We start from the raw sequence: 13,913 nt of genomic DNA, 5'->3' as shown, positions 1-13,913 counted from the left end.
GAAAGAGTTCCATGATTGATTAGTGATGCCTGCCACGGGCACAGGATACAGGAGAGGCATCATGTGTGCCAGATCTTTGTCATGCCTATTCTAGACCTTTATTCATTGTAAATCGATAATATGGCAAGCCAAATAAACAAGGTCAGTAGTCACTGGTCCCATCCCTGGACCTTACTTCCCTTTCTCTACCTTCCATGGCTTCTTTACCCATCTCTCTTCTTCAGGTATCCAAGTACTCTCATCCCTCTATTCTACCTGATGACCACCATAACTCCAAAAACTCTTCCCCTAAGCCTGACACTTCTGCCAACTAAGGAATCACAGACTCCTCTTGTTGGCATTCAAATATGCCAATATTTGAATATGGAGTATTCAGATATTCTAATATGATTCCAACTCATTTCCCACCATTATCTCTGAGTATCCAACAGACTATACTGTTCCCTTTGTGTGGACTATTTCCCCACAGCTCCATGAACATTCAATCTATCCTCATGCAGGTGTCCTTTTCCTTCCTGACCTTCCAAAGCAACGCATCTGTACTTAGGACTCTTATCTCTCCAGCTCCCTCTCTTCTCCCTTCTGTTGCTTCCCCACCAGACTGTGAGCTTTCTGATGCAGAGGCTAGGGCTCTTTCACACATAAGAAATGGCCGAAATATAATTCCAAGTTAAATTTCATCCCCCCTCCCCCAATAAGTTCACTTCATACTAATGTCTTGGGGCTTTAATTGTTTTACCTCTGAAGAGTATTTCCACATTAAATGAGAGTGCCTCAGAGAGAGACAGAGAGACACAGACACACACGCACACGCGCACACACACACACACACACACACACACACACACACACACAGAGGAGAGGGCAAGAGCGAGCAATACTTAACACAAATGAATAAACCTCACTGGGAGGATTTCCATAATCAGGAAAACTACCTTCCTTCTCAAGTCAAATAGCAAACAGCCTTCTCTGGGAGGGAAATCACCCTGGATTAAGTCTAGAACAGGACTGGCAAACTATGGCCCTCGGGTCAAATCCTGCTCACTGCCTGTTCTTGTATGGCTCACAGCTAAGAATACTTTTTATATTTTAAAATATTTGAAAAAAAGTATTATGTGACATGTGAAAATATATTAAATTCAAATTTCGGTGTTCATAAATATAGTTTTATCGGGGCACAGTCATACCCGTCCATTTATGTACTACCTACGGCTGCTCTCCCACCACAGCAGAGTTGAGTAATTGTGACAGAGACACATGGCCCACAGAGACTAAAATATGTCCTATCTGGTCCTTTACAGAGAAGTCTGCCAACCCCTATTTTAAAGTAGGTTCTAAACCATGTCTACTGATCTTAGCAATTGGACTTGGCCTGAGAGAAGAATCCAAACCTGTCCTGGAGAAGCCAGTGACATCAGAGCCCTCTCTCTGATCACGTCCAGCAGGATGCATGGCTTGACTCTCTCACCATGTGCTGAATGTATGCATGGAACCGTGCTGAATCTATACGTGGAACTGTAGCCCCAAGGTCTAGGCAGAGGAGAGGGCGGGGGACAGGAGACACCCAACAAAGAGACCTTTGCTTTCAAATGTCTTCCACTACTTGGATACCTAAGTGAGAAGACATGAGATCTGTCCCCTTTTCAAACTGCTTGTCAGCTTTGCAACACGTAAAGGTAAGAGAGCAGAGCCTTAAGAGCTTAGATTTTGGCAAAAATCCGACCCGACTTCAAATCCTAGTTCCATCAATTCCTGGGACCTGGTATAAGCTGCTTACATTTTCTTGAGCCTTAGTTTTCTTATTTGCAAAATGCAGAGTAATACTACCCAACTCACAGGATTACTATGAGGATAAAATGAAACAATGCCTGAAAATGCCTGGTACGCCATCATGTTACAAGTCAATAAAGAACATTCTGTTCACTAATCTTAAACAAAACAATGGCATTACAGAAAGAATGCAGACTTTGAGACAGATCTTGGAGTTCAGATCTCAACTCCATCATTAACTAGCTTTGTAACCCTAGGCAAACCACCTTACCTCTCTGCCCTGTATGTTCCTTCTCTATGAAATAGGGGAAATCAATACCCACCTAATAGGGTTGTATGGGGATTAGAACAATTAGTGACAAAACACTCAGTCTCATGTGTGGCATGAAGAGGATATTTAGCAAATGTCAGCCCTCCCACTTTCTCTTTTCTACCTGGTTCCTGGAGCGGAATCAGGTCTGCGTATGATGACGTGGCCCAGTCACACGTGCTCTCCTCTCCCACCACGACTTAAAAGGTCACAGAGTTGTTCAACACCAGGATATCCACTTAGAAGGGCCTTAGTACTAATCCCATGTCTCGCCTATAACCAAACTCCCATTTGTAACCAGCCAGGCCCACCACCGGTTGCATTTCCTCCTGCAAACAACCATGGTAGAGCAGGCATGAAGGGCAGGCGAGCACAATGAAAAGGTTACAGATGAATATTTATCACGCGAGGGGAAAATATTTGGATTAAGGTTCGGCGGACTTCGCAGACCAGCCATGCAACCTGTCAGCCCCATTTTAAAGGATGTAACTTAATTTGTGCTACAGGGTGCAACACAGGAGCCAGGCAAGGTTAACGTACCCCCTCCCCCGTCGCTCAGCTGTCTGCCTTATCCTTGGGTCTGTACCCTCTCTGACCCCCTGAGCCCTGACCCAGCCCAGCGTCAGAACCGGCCTTATGAACATTATGCTTTGCTGCAATGGAGCCCATTTCCAGCACGCTCTACCCAACCTCACTAGCACCATCTCCTGTCACCTTGGCCTTCTGTGTGCTCCAGAGAGCTGGCTCCATCGGTGGTGCCTCCTTCCCTCCTTCCTTTCTCTATCTACCTCCTCTTTCTTTTTCCTTCTCTCTTGTTTTCTTTCTCTTTCTGTTAACCAGCAAGTATTTTCTGAGAGTTGGCTTCGGGGATTACTGCAGTGAGCATGTGGCGCAGGTCTCTGCCCTCCCGGAGCTTCTGTTCTAGTTCTATCTTTGAGAGCACAACAGATAATGATAGATTGAGATCAATTCTCTAAAGCAAACAAACAAGAGTTTGAGATAACAGAGTCCAGAAGGCTTCCGATAAGGTGACCAGGGAAGGCCTCTTGTGGGAGGTGACACTGAGTTAGGATCTGATGGGTGAGAAAGGAGCTGGGGGAAAGGCATTCCAAGCAGAGGATAGAGAAAATGCACTGGCCCAGAGGCGGGAACAAGCCGGGCATGTTTAAGGAACAGAAAAAAGATCCTGTGTGGCCAGAGAGAAAGGGAAGGAAGAGTCGGGGGCGATGACATTGGAGACACAGGAAGGGGTCAGATGATGGACAGACAGCCTTGCAGGCCTTGGTCAGGAGTTTTGATTTTATTATAAGGGCAGTGTGGCACCATTTCAGTTCTTGGAACCTTTGCTTTTGCAGATGATGGTTCTTCCCTCTGTCTGGGAAGCTTTGGCTCCTTAACTCACCTGCAACATCGCCTTCCTCAAGGAAGCGTTCCCTGCCCTCCCAATCACGGCAAGCTGAAGGGCTTTCTTTTAGCATTGATCACATTTTTCTAAATGCATATTTAACAATGCAATTAGCTGTTCAATGTCTTTTACTTGCTACGCTGAGAGCTCCCTGGAGGTAGAACCGCTTTGTGAGTATAGTCTCCAATGCCTTGCACAAGGCTTGGCAGAGTCAGGGCTGGTAGTACTCATCACAAGAATGAAGGAATGAGTGAGTGAGTGAATTTATCAATGAATGCAACATTTAGAGTTTCCTGAGATGGGTTCTTTTTGGATCCCACACTGGACACTAATATTGGCACCACTGCAACGATTCTGGCAGCAGTTCTGAGCTCTAAGATGGGGGCTCTGTGGACTGAAGTCCCGGCAGGGCTGCCCATGCCTGGCCCTTGGCTGGGGCATTCTTTAAGGATACACTGGCCTGGGGCATTCTTCACATCATCCCCGGGGGCAGAGGTTGTGTTCATCTTCTCTGCGTTGGGGAACTGGCTCATCAGCTGCATCTGGAAATCTTCTCTTCGCTCATACTCCTTCCCTCGGTAGATGAACACTTTGTTCTGCAGAGAAATGACACCCATCAGACATCCCAGGGCCCAGGCTTGGAGGAGATGGTTCATGCAACGCTGGGAGGCTTGTCATGAGCACAGCGCTATGGGGACCTTCTATAGATCTCTCCACTCTCTGTTTCTCCCCAAGGGGAAGAAAGGATGAGCTCAAGTCACTGACCTTCTAGCTAGACACACCACTTCTTTAAAAAGATGGGTTCTAGGGCTTCCCTGGTGGCGCAGTGGTTGGGAGTCCGTCCGCCTGCCGATGCAGGGGACACGGGTTCGGGCCCCGGTCTGGGAAGATCCCCTAAGAAAAACATATAACCTTAAGCATTGTTTATTAAATCCTATGCAAATTAAATGTACACATAATTATTAGCTTGGGACTCAGAATCATTTAAAATAAAGATCCACCCTGTAAGTTACCTAACTATTTAAAAAACAACACCTTTTCCTCCTAATGTCCTATTTATCCTAACTCTACATTCCATCCTAGCTCCCTCCTAGAAAGGAATGGAGGGAGGGGAGGACAAAAAAAAAAAAAAAAAAAAAAAAAAAAAAAAAGATGGGTTCTAAAGGGAGAGGAGATCATGGATGCTGAGAACTTTTTCTTCAAACAATCTTATGTGCAGCTTCCAGAATAATTCCTCACTCAGCTTTCACTGTGTCACACCCACTCTCCCATTTACTTGACCACACAGTTTCCCTCCTGCCTTTAATGGACCTTGTGGGCTGGACCATGTGGGCTGGACCTGTGGGCTGGAAGGGACCAGCATTCAGGTCCTTCATCACTTGGATCCATGGAAACACACTCTTTATTGTTCCTTGAACATGTCAGCTTCTTTTAGACTGGTAGTTTTCAAACAGGGGGTGATTTGGGATGCTGGCAATGCCTGGAAACATTTTGGGGATGCTGGCAATGCCTGGAAACAAACATTTTTGGTTGTCACAGCTCCAGAGAGGGCCACTACTGGAACCTTAGTGGGTAGAGGCCCAGGATGCTGCTAAACATCCTTCAATGCACAGGACAGGCCCTCACAGCTAAGAGTTACCTGGTCTAAAATGTCCAGAGAGCTGAAGGTGAGAAACCCTGTTTTAGACCATATCTGTGCTGCCTCTAATGGCCCCTAAATTCTTCTGTCCAAACCCATGTCTGCCACTGACCTTTATATATCAGTGTTTGTTTCCAAGCCTGGCCTCTCATCACAAAAGCCTAGGAGCCTTCTAGAAGTTCAGATTCTTGGGCCTCACTCCAGACCTGCTGAAATGGAGTCTGTGGGAGTGGGACCCAGGAACATGAACTTTTAACAAGTTCTCCAGGGGTCTGTGATGCAGGATCAGGTGTGGGAAGTCATCTCTATTCCACGCAGGAAACCTTCACTAGCTCCCCCCTCTGCAGCTCACTCCGGAGGGCCACCCTGACTGCCACACCGACTGGTAATGGTGAGTGGTTTATCTCCTTGACGAGACTCAATCAGGTGAGGTCAGGTTTCTTTTGTATCTCCCTGACCTGAGGATTGGACCACAGACTCAAAGACCAGAAGGGAAGCCTTCAGCTGACCTAACGCAACTCTCTCCACGATGAATCAATAATCCAGGAAAGCAGCAGTTCAGACACTGTGCTCCAGGGGATCCCTGAGGGTCCCCAAGACCCCGTCAGGGCCTCACAAGATCAAAACTCTTTTCATCGTAACAGCCATTTTCCTTTTTCACTCTCATTCTCTCAGGAGTGTACATTTAAGGCTGCATGATGTGTGGTATCACAACAGATTGAATGTAGAAGCAGACAGAAGAATCTAAGCTGCCTTCTCTTAATCTAGATATTTAAGAGATTTGCAAAAATATGAAACAGTCTCACTATTTGCACTAATTTTTAATTGGAAAATACAGCCATTTTCATAAAGATCTAATTCATGTTAACATATGATGGGTTTATTCTTCTTATTTTTAAATAAATGGATACAGTTAATCCTCCGTGTCTTCAGGTTCTTAATCCATGGATTCAGCCGTGTATCAAAAATATTTGGAAAAAAAATTCCAGAAAGTTCCAAAAGGCAAAACTTGAACTTGCTGGACTCCAGCAACTATTTACATAGCATTTACATTGTATTGGGTATTATAAGTAGTCTAGAGGTGATTTAAAGCACTTAGGAGGTTATATGCAAATACTACACTGTTTTATACAAGGGACTTGAGTACTGGATTTTGGTATCTGCAGAGGGTCCTGAAACCAATTCCTGGTGGATACCAAGGGGACAACTGCATTTAAAAATCTTCTTAGCTTTAATTTTGAGTATCGTAAATGTAGACAGATAAAGTCTACAAATACAGAAGTTCTTCGGGGGCCTTGATCATTTTTCAGAGAAAAAATGGCCCTGAGACCAAAAGGTCTGAGAACTAGTGCTCTGCAGTGCCTGCTGGGTAGCAGAGCTCCTCCAGCCTCTCTGAGCACCTCTTTCCCAGTATGGGGTGCTCATTACCTCACAAGGCAGCTCTGATTGCTGTGTATGTAGAGAAACACGGCGGGTGGCTGAGGTGCCGATGATGGAGGGGGATTGGGGGCGGTGTGAAGGTGGGGACAGCGTTCAGACAGAGAAGGGCACAGGTTCTGAGCACAAGCAGAGCCTCACAGCACAGAGCGAGAGCCGGGATGCCGAGGCCGCGGGTCCCTGGCCTGTGTCTGCGTCACCCACAGACTTACCCGGAGAAAGGAGGGGAAACCCTGGCCGTAGTATCCCACAGCAAAGTAGTCTGGCTTGGGTCTGAGGATTTTCATGATGCTTTCATAGAATTTTGCCTGCTGGACCTGAAAGAAGAAAACTCATAGCCTGTGGCAACACAGATGTGTATTAAAGGCACATTCAACTCCAAGAGGCCACAGTTAAGATGGGATCCTTCCACCAGAACCAATGTGCCGAGTGCACATGTTTGCATAGCCATGGAACTGTCTGTAATCATAATAGTAATAGCTGTAACCAGATACCCTGTTAATCACTCTACCTGCACCAGCACATTTACTTGCATTGCCCTCATGACAATCCCACGGAATTGTATCTCTGTTTTGCAGATAAAGAAATGGTATCTCACAGCGCAGCCAGGAAGTACGGAACTGAATCCAGCCAGGGGTTCAGAGCCCCCAGCAGCATCGTCACTCCACTCTCACCGGAAGTGTGTTTGTGACGGCCTATGGATGGATAAGTGTTTCCGGATATAGATGTCTTCCTGTGTATGCACACCTAACATATTTCATCAATTCCAAGAGGTGTGTGTTTTTCATATTTCAACATCTTTGAAAATAGTCTGTGCTTTACTTTACACCTAATGGCATCTCCCAATTGCTATTAACTGGAGAGAAATCACGATGGGGCATGTAAAATAGAATGGTGCATCTTAAATTGGACACAACATGGAAGATAAATGTGTGTGGCCCTGGACATGAAGCCTGTGCGACGTGGGCTTGGTGCATCGATGTGCATGCCCATCAGCGTGTGCGTGAATGTATACTGGGTACGTGTGTGTGCATGGATGTGTGCTCTGTGGGTGCCTGTGCACTGCACATTGTTTAGAAGGCGTGCGTGCCTCCACAGCCACAAACAACTACGTGGACAGACTCAGGTAGATATAAGTGTTTCTTGGTGCAAGTAGTGTGTGTGTTTGCATCATACCTTAGAACACTACAATCCATGCCCATCTCCCCACCAGAGGAAACTATCAATCTTCTTCCAACATTCTGACTCTTGTTTTACAGTCCCTACAAACAGCTGGACTGGCATCTCAAAATGGGCTCAGATGGGGCCCTGGGGTCCTGGCTCTCAGGCCAGCAGGAAGAGAGTGGGGGAAGCGGCCCAAAAGTGCTGCATTTTCCCTGCAGGGGTCACCGCCCCCCCCACCAAAGCCCTGGCCTCTGCAGCATAAGCAGGATAGGCTGGCTTCCCCCCAACTTTCCACTGGTACCACCAAGTCACAAGCTTCGAGGAGCTAATGGGGATGGCCAGATGGGGAGCATTTTAATGTGATTTACCTGTTAATCAGAAAGCGTGCATCTGTGTTTTTATTTAATTGGCCTAGTGGTTTGTGGGAATTTTCCTGCAAATGTAGCACAGTGTTTACTGGGTTGGCAGCAGCAGCAGCCCCAGCGCCAAGCAGGTACTTAACGCTCCATCTGAGAAACTGATGAGTTTTCCCAGAAGACCTCCCTTTGGAAATATTCCCAGCCGGGAGGGAGATGCTCAGCACAGCCCGGCTCAGCTCAGGCCCTACTTCCATTCCTTTCCTGGTGTCCTAACCCCATGTGGCTTCCCGCCCCGCCTCCCCCTCTCCACAGCCTCTCTGCTGAGCCGAGGCCCTGAGCACCCAGCCTCCAGGGCAGTCAGCTCCCCCTGGGGACAGCTTACCAGGTTCTGGCTCAGCAGCTCATAGTCAAAGATTTCCATCTCATACTGTTCCGCCAGCTCCTTGCACAGACTGATGGCCTCTTCCCACATCTACGAGGAAGGTCGTGGAGACAACGGTTAGGGGGACCTCTAGGCTTGCAGAGCCCTTGCTAAGGAAGGGACCAGGGCAGCTCTCTCCTGGGACTGAGCCACGGGCCTTACTCTGGCCCGGACCCAGTCCCACACCCAGGGAGCTGAGTGTTTCCCAGGAAGCAGACCTACCCTCTGCCTCTCACCCTAGTTTTCGTGATAAATAATGGAACACCCACAGACGAGGCTGGATACTTTATTTACATGCTCTCGGGATCTTCACAACCACCCTGAGAGGTGACTAGTAGCATCTGCATTTCCCAGGTGAGAAATGGAGGTTCAGATCAGCAGAGCATCTGCCCCAGGTCAAATGCCCAACCAAAAGCAGGGCCAGGATGCACACCTGAGTGTGACCCTCGACCTTGTGCTTCATTCCCTCCCTTAGAAGTGCTCAGTAAATGAACATTTGACTGCCTCAGCTCCCTGTGTGCAGGTAGGGCAGGGAGGTGGTAACCCCATTTCCCAAAGAGAAATGGTTCACAAAGAAGTAAGAGGGCAGCGAGTTTCCGGGGACAGAGTTGAGGCCAGATCCAGTTCCCCTGATGTTCGCTCTTAGGATCTTTCCACTCTGCCAGTCCGTCACTTTCTTTTTTACTTTGGCCAACTTTCTTCCCTCCCTCCCTTCCTCCCTCCCTCCCTCTCTTTCTCTCACTTTTTAAAAAACTTGTGGTGAGGACACAACCTGAGATCTACCCACTTAACAGATTTTTAAATGCACAATACAGAATTGTTAACTATAGGCCCAATGTTGTACAGAAGATGTCTAGAATTTATTCATCTTGCGTAAATGAAACTTTATACCCATCACTTCTTAACGGCGTTATTTAGGGTGAGTGTGCAGGGGGCAGCATGAAAAAGAGTGATGAAAACTTTTTTAAATAGGTCTTTTCCATCTTTAAAAAAAATTCTGAAAAACAAACTCTGGACAGAAGGGGTCCTTTTCATCTGCTCCTTTTGACTGAAACCAATAGATTATCGTTCCATCCTTGATCAAAGGGGTCAGCAACCTCTGCAGAGAGGCAGAGGGAGGTGCTGGGTGGGCTGGAGATCTGGCAATCTCAAGGGACACCCATTACATTTCACATTTGGTTTAAAATGGAAGATGCACCTTAATGGAAAAGCTGGGGGAGGTGGGGGAGGAGAGAGGCGAGGTTGCCAAAACACAGTGTGTGCTTTGTCGCAAAAGTGCTCTCTCTGCATCCAAGCATAAAAATAAATAAAGGCAAGTGCTGAGTGGAGAAGCCACGGCTGTAAACCCGTGGACAGTTTAGTGAGCAGCATAAAAATGCTTTATGTGCCAGGAGGAATCAAGTCCACAGACCAGGCTGGGCTGGGGCTTTTTTTTTTTTTTGGCTGCATTGTGTCTTCATTGCTGAGCGTGGGTTTTCTCTAATTGCGGTGAGCGGGGGCTACTCTTGTGTTGCAGTACGTGGGCTTCTCACTGCGGTGGCTTCTCTTGTTGCGGAGCACGGGCTCTAGGCGTGTGGGCTTTAGTAGTTGTGGTGCCTGGGCTCAGTAGTCGTGGCTCAAGGGCTCTAGAGCGCAGGCTCGGTAGTTGTGGCACACGGGCTTAGCTGCTCCACCGCATGTGGGATCTTCCCTGGACCAGGGATCGAAGCCGTGTACCCGGCACTGGCAGGCGGATTCTCAACCACTGTGCCACCAGGGAAGTCCCTGGGGCTTTCTTTAAAACCCCCAGGTCGGGCCAGGGGACTGTATAGCTCAAGTGGAGGTCTTTGCCAACTTCCCACCATAATATGCCAGAACTACTCCCCCCATGTGTTAAGAGATCACTAAGGGGCCAAGGAGGGAGACAGGCAGGGAGTCAGATACCTGGAATTTCCTTCAGGTCTGCCCATGTGGTCACTAAGACCTCTGACAGTCCCTGATCCCCGAGTCTCATACATTAGTTACTGAGCATCTGCTGGCTTCTGGGCACGGTATACACTGACGGAACAGTGATAAAAATGGCCAAGACAGTCTCTGCTTTCATGAAACAGAAGTGGGTAAAGCACACACATAAACAGATGTACTAGCTGGGTTTTGAGGGATGTAGAGGAGTCCATCAGGTAATGACAGATGGACTTATGGAGTAGAACGTCATTGTGTGTGTCTAGATCAATGAGTCTCCATGAGGGGAGATATGGGAAAAGGAAGTTAAAGGGATGCTAAAGAGTTTGGGCTTCATTCTAGAAGCTGCGACAGCAGTGGCTTCCAGGGTGAGCTATACCCATCTGCCCCCTCCTCTCTGCTCCCAAAGTACTTTAATACCACCCTGTTCCCGCCTCCTTCCCCCGTTATTGCACAACACCAAAGGGTTGTGTGCAAAAAAAGATGATAATCGGTATGTCTGCTTTGCCCACTAGATAATAAGCCCCTTGACACTGGGGATTATGCCTTTTTCCTCTCTGCTCAGCGCAGAGTGGGTTGAACTGGATAGTTGGCAGAGGACAAGGCTTGACATGTCCTTTTGGGGCTTTCACACTGTGACCAACTTAGTCAGCTCATAAACCAAGAGTAAGCTCTGACATCGAGTCAGCAGGACACGAGGTTCCAGGGATGGCAGAGTCTCTGCCCTCAAGAGGCTTATAATTGTAAATTATAAAGACAGTGTTCTCCAACTGCTCAACTCCTGGGAATTTATAAGCCCTTCCACAGACATTACCTCATTTTATCTTTCCAGGGAAGGTGGGAAGATCAGACTAAGACAGATGCAATGAACTGCAGTGACAGAACAGGCCAAAATTAAGTATTAAATTGTGTCTTGATGAACTGTAAGAGGCCTTGCCATTCAGAGGAGAGGCAGAGCTGTACGGAAGCTGGAGGACTCAAGAAAAACTTGACAGAGGAAGTGGCCAGTCAACTGGGGCCTCGAGGGCAGAGTAGGTAATAATGATGACAGTTAAAATTTAACAAGCTACTACTATGTACCAGGTCCTCTGTTAGGTGCTCTACATGCATTTTCTCACCTAATTTTCACAATGCAACTAGGAAGTACGTACTGTTAATGTCCCACTGTTATGGATGGGGAATTGGAATCTCTGAAAGGCCAAGGAGATTGTGGGTGGTAGAGGAAGGAGGCTTGAAACCCAGAGCCTGAGCACTTAACCACCGTGCTACGCTTCCTACAGCATTTGGGTTGGTGTTTCCTGAAGGTCTACTGGAGACTGGAGGATGGGCAGTAGCAGGTCTGGCCAACCTCCACACCTAACCCAACCAAACATCCTGTTCTTGCTGTTTAGAGATCAATGATGGTACCCTGATGTCATTCATACATTCAATTAACTAAGTTATTCAATATATATCTACTGGGCCCCACATGTAAGGCTCTGTGCCAGCTACGGGGCACTCAGCAGTGGACAAGGCAAGTCTCTGTGCTCGTGGCCTTCTGAAGTGGGGAGCCAGACATGATCAAGCAAAAACAAAATGATCAAGGTCATGTCTGATAGTGATAAGTACTCTGAAGATAAGTCAGTAAGAGTGACTCAGGGCAGGAGTGCTGCTGTGTCTCAGGTGGTCTGGGAAGGCCTCCTTCAGGACATGACATCCTTTGCTTGGGCAAAACCCTGAGCTGTGAGAAGGAGCTGGCCATGGTAAGATATGGAGGAGAAATGTTCTAAGCTGGGAAAGGCAAGTGCAAAGGCCCTGAGGTGGAAAAGAGCTTGGCATAGAGCATGTGAGCAAAAGGGAGCCTGGCAGAGATGAAATGAGAGAAGTAGTCAGGGGACAGCTCGTGTGGGGCCTCATGGGTCATGGGAGGGATTGTGTAATTTGTTCTAAGTGGATTGGGAGAGCCATTTGAGATGACTGTAAGCAGGACAATGGCGCGATCCAATGCGTGTTTTATGATCACCGTTTCCCACATGGAGGATGATCTGTTGCGGGGAATAGAGGATGCAGGGAGACTGCTTAGGATTCACTGAGTGTCCAGGTGAGCAATGTTGGTGCCTTGAATGGAGGTGGAAGGGATGGAGATGGAGACAATTGATCAGACTTAGGGTGGGGCGGGAGAGCTGACCAGACCTGCAGGTGGATTGGGTGTAAAATATGGGAGAGAACAGTCCTTTCTGGTAGCTAGGGTTTCCACGGAGAGAGGAAGGGCAGGGACCGATTACCTTTCCTTTGTCAAAGTAGCCTATGATGATCTCATAGAGAGTCTCCTTCAGCTGTCGGTGGGTCTGGGGGTGCTGCTGGCCTGTCTGCATGACCTGCGATGCGCACTGTTCATCTGACCACTGCGGAGAGAGGACACACACAGTCACCTGGGGCAGGTGTCTCCCCTACTGCTGAGGAGTGGGAGGAAGCCCTGCAAACACCCCTGCCGGCCTCCTTGTCGCCCTGAGTGTCAGTCAGAGAGATGCTGGTCTGCAGTTTCCACGGGAAGCGCCTCCTCATTTCTGTGGAGTTACACTTATTTGACTCTCCATTGGCTCATGTGTATGGCTTGTGGGATTTTTCTCTGAAACCCTGCAAGACATGGTCTCAGCACTTCAAAGGCCAAAGGAAATCCTGCAGACTTTGTCCTGCTCCAGCAGCACTTTCAAGAGAAGAAAAACAGCTCACAGGGCATGCTAATGATTTACAGTTGACGTTTGGATGTTATATAAAGCAGTTTGAATGTTATGTAAAACTGCAAGACGTATCTCGGGTGTTGTTGCTGCTGCTGAATGTGAGGGTCACTAGAAACCTTATGTGACCAGACAAAGCAGTGCAGAAAAGTAACCTGCCAGGTTAAGAGCTTGGGGACACTGAACAAAACAAAATTTATTTGGCTATAATTCTTTTTCTTTTTAACTCTTCACCTTGATGTGAGGGCTCCATGGGGATCCCAGCATGAATCCCCTTTACTGGAAAGGCAGTACCTTGAGAAGCCAGGTGTGGAGAAGGAGTGTATAGGCAGCTTCTGTGTAATTGTCACAGTCCAGGTGAAGGTCGCGGAGTTTGTACAGGTACCTGTTTGGGGAAATATGCTAAATCACCAGGTGCAATAATAAGCAGGCAGGTGGTAGGGCCAGGCCAGAAAGAACAACTGAGTCACAAGGGAGTCCTCCATTCCCTCTATCCAGACTCGCATGGGTGACAATGATAGCACCTAGCACTCGTGGGGCATTTAGTGTACGACGGGAATCATGCTAAGCATTTTGAATGCCTCAGATCATTTAATCTGTCTGACAATCCTGTAAAATAGGTCCATTGAGAATTCTCATTTACAGATAAGAAAATTCTGGCCTGGAGAAGTTAGGTAACATTCCAGCCAGTATTCAATTTTTGATACTGAAGACTCTGCCCAGCGCAATACAACAAGTAAGGGAAATCAG

General features: G+C 47.6%; 1 protein-coding gene across 1 annotated transcript in view; it reads right to left on the bottom strand.

Annotated features, from left to right (window-relative positions):
- Nucleotides 1-13,913, bottom strand: part of DOCK2 (dedicator of cytokinesis 2) — a 424,501-nt gene that overhangs the window by 26,405 nt on the left and 384,183 nt on the right. The window contains exons 37-41 of the mRNA XM_007447828.1: nucleotides 13,458-13,548; nucleotides 12,711-12,830; nucleotides 8,467-8,556; nucleotides 6,774-6,878; nucleotides 3,940-4,081 (exon numbers count right to left, since the gene is read on the bottom strand). Coding sequence (XP_007447890.1) covers nucleotides 3,940-4,081; nucleotides 6,774-6,878; nucleotides 8,467-8,556; nucleotides 12,711-12,830; nucleotides 13,458-13,548 — 548 coding nt within the window. The remainder of the gene's footprint in view (nucleotides 1-3,939; nucleotides 4,082-6,773; nucleotides 6,879-8,466; nucleotides 8,557-12,710; nucleotides 12,831-13,457; nucleotides 13,549-13,913) is intronic.

Source organism: Lipotes vexillifer, unplaced genomic scaffold (genome assembly GCF_000442215.2).
Source record: "Lipotes vexillifer unplaced genomic scaffold, Lipotes_vexillifer_v1.1 scaffold370, whole genome shotgun sequence".
Classification (NCBI taxonomy): domain Eukaryota; kingdom Metazoa; phylum Chordata; class Mammalia; order Artiodactyla; family Lipotidae; genus Lipotes; species Lipotes vexillifer.
The sequence above is the reverse complement of the archived record's forward strand: the minus strand, read 5'-3'. Positions and strand labels throughout refer to the sequence as shown.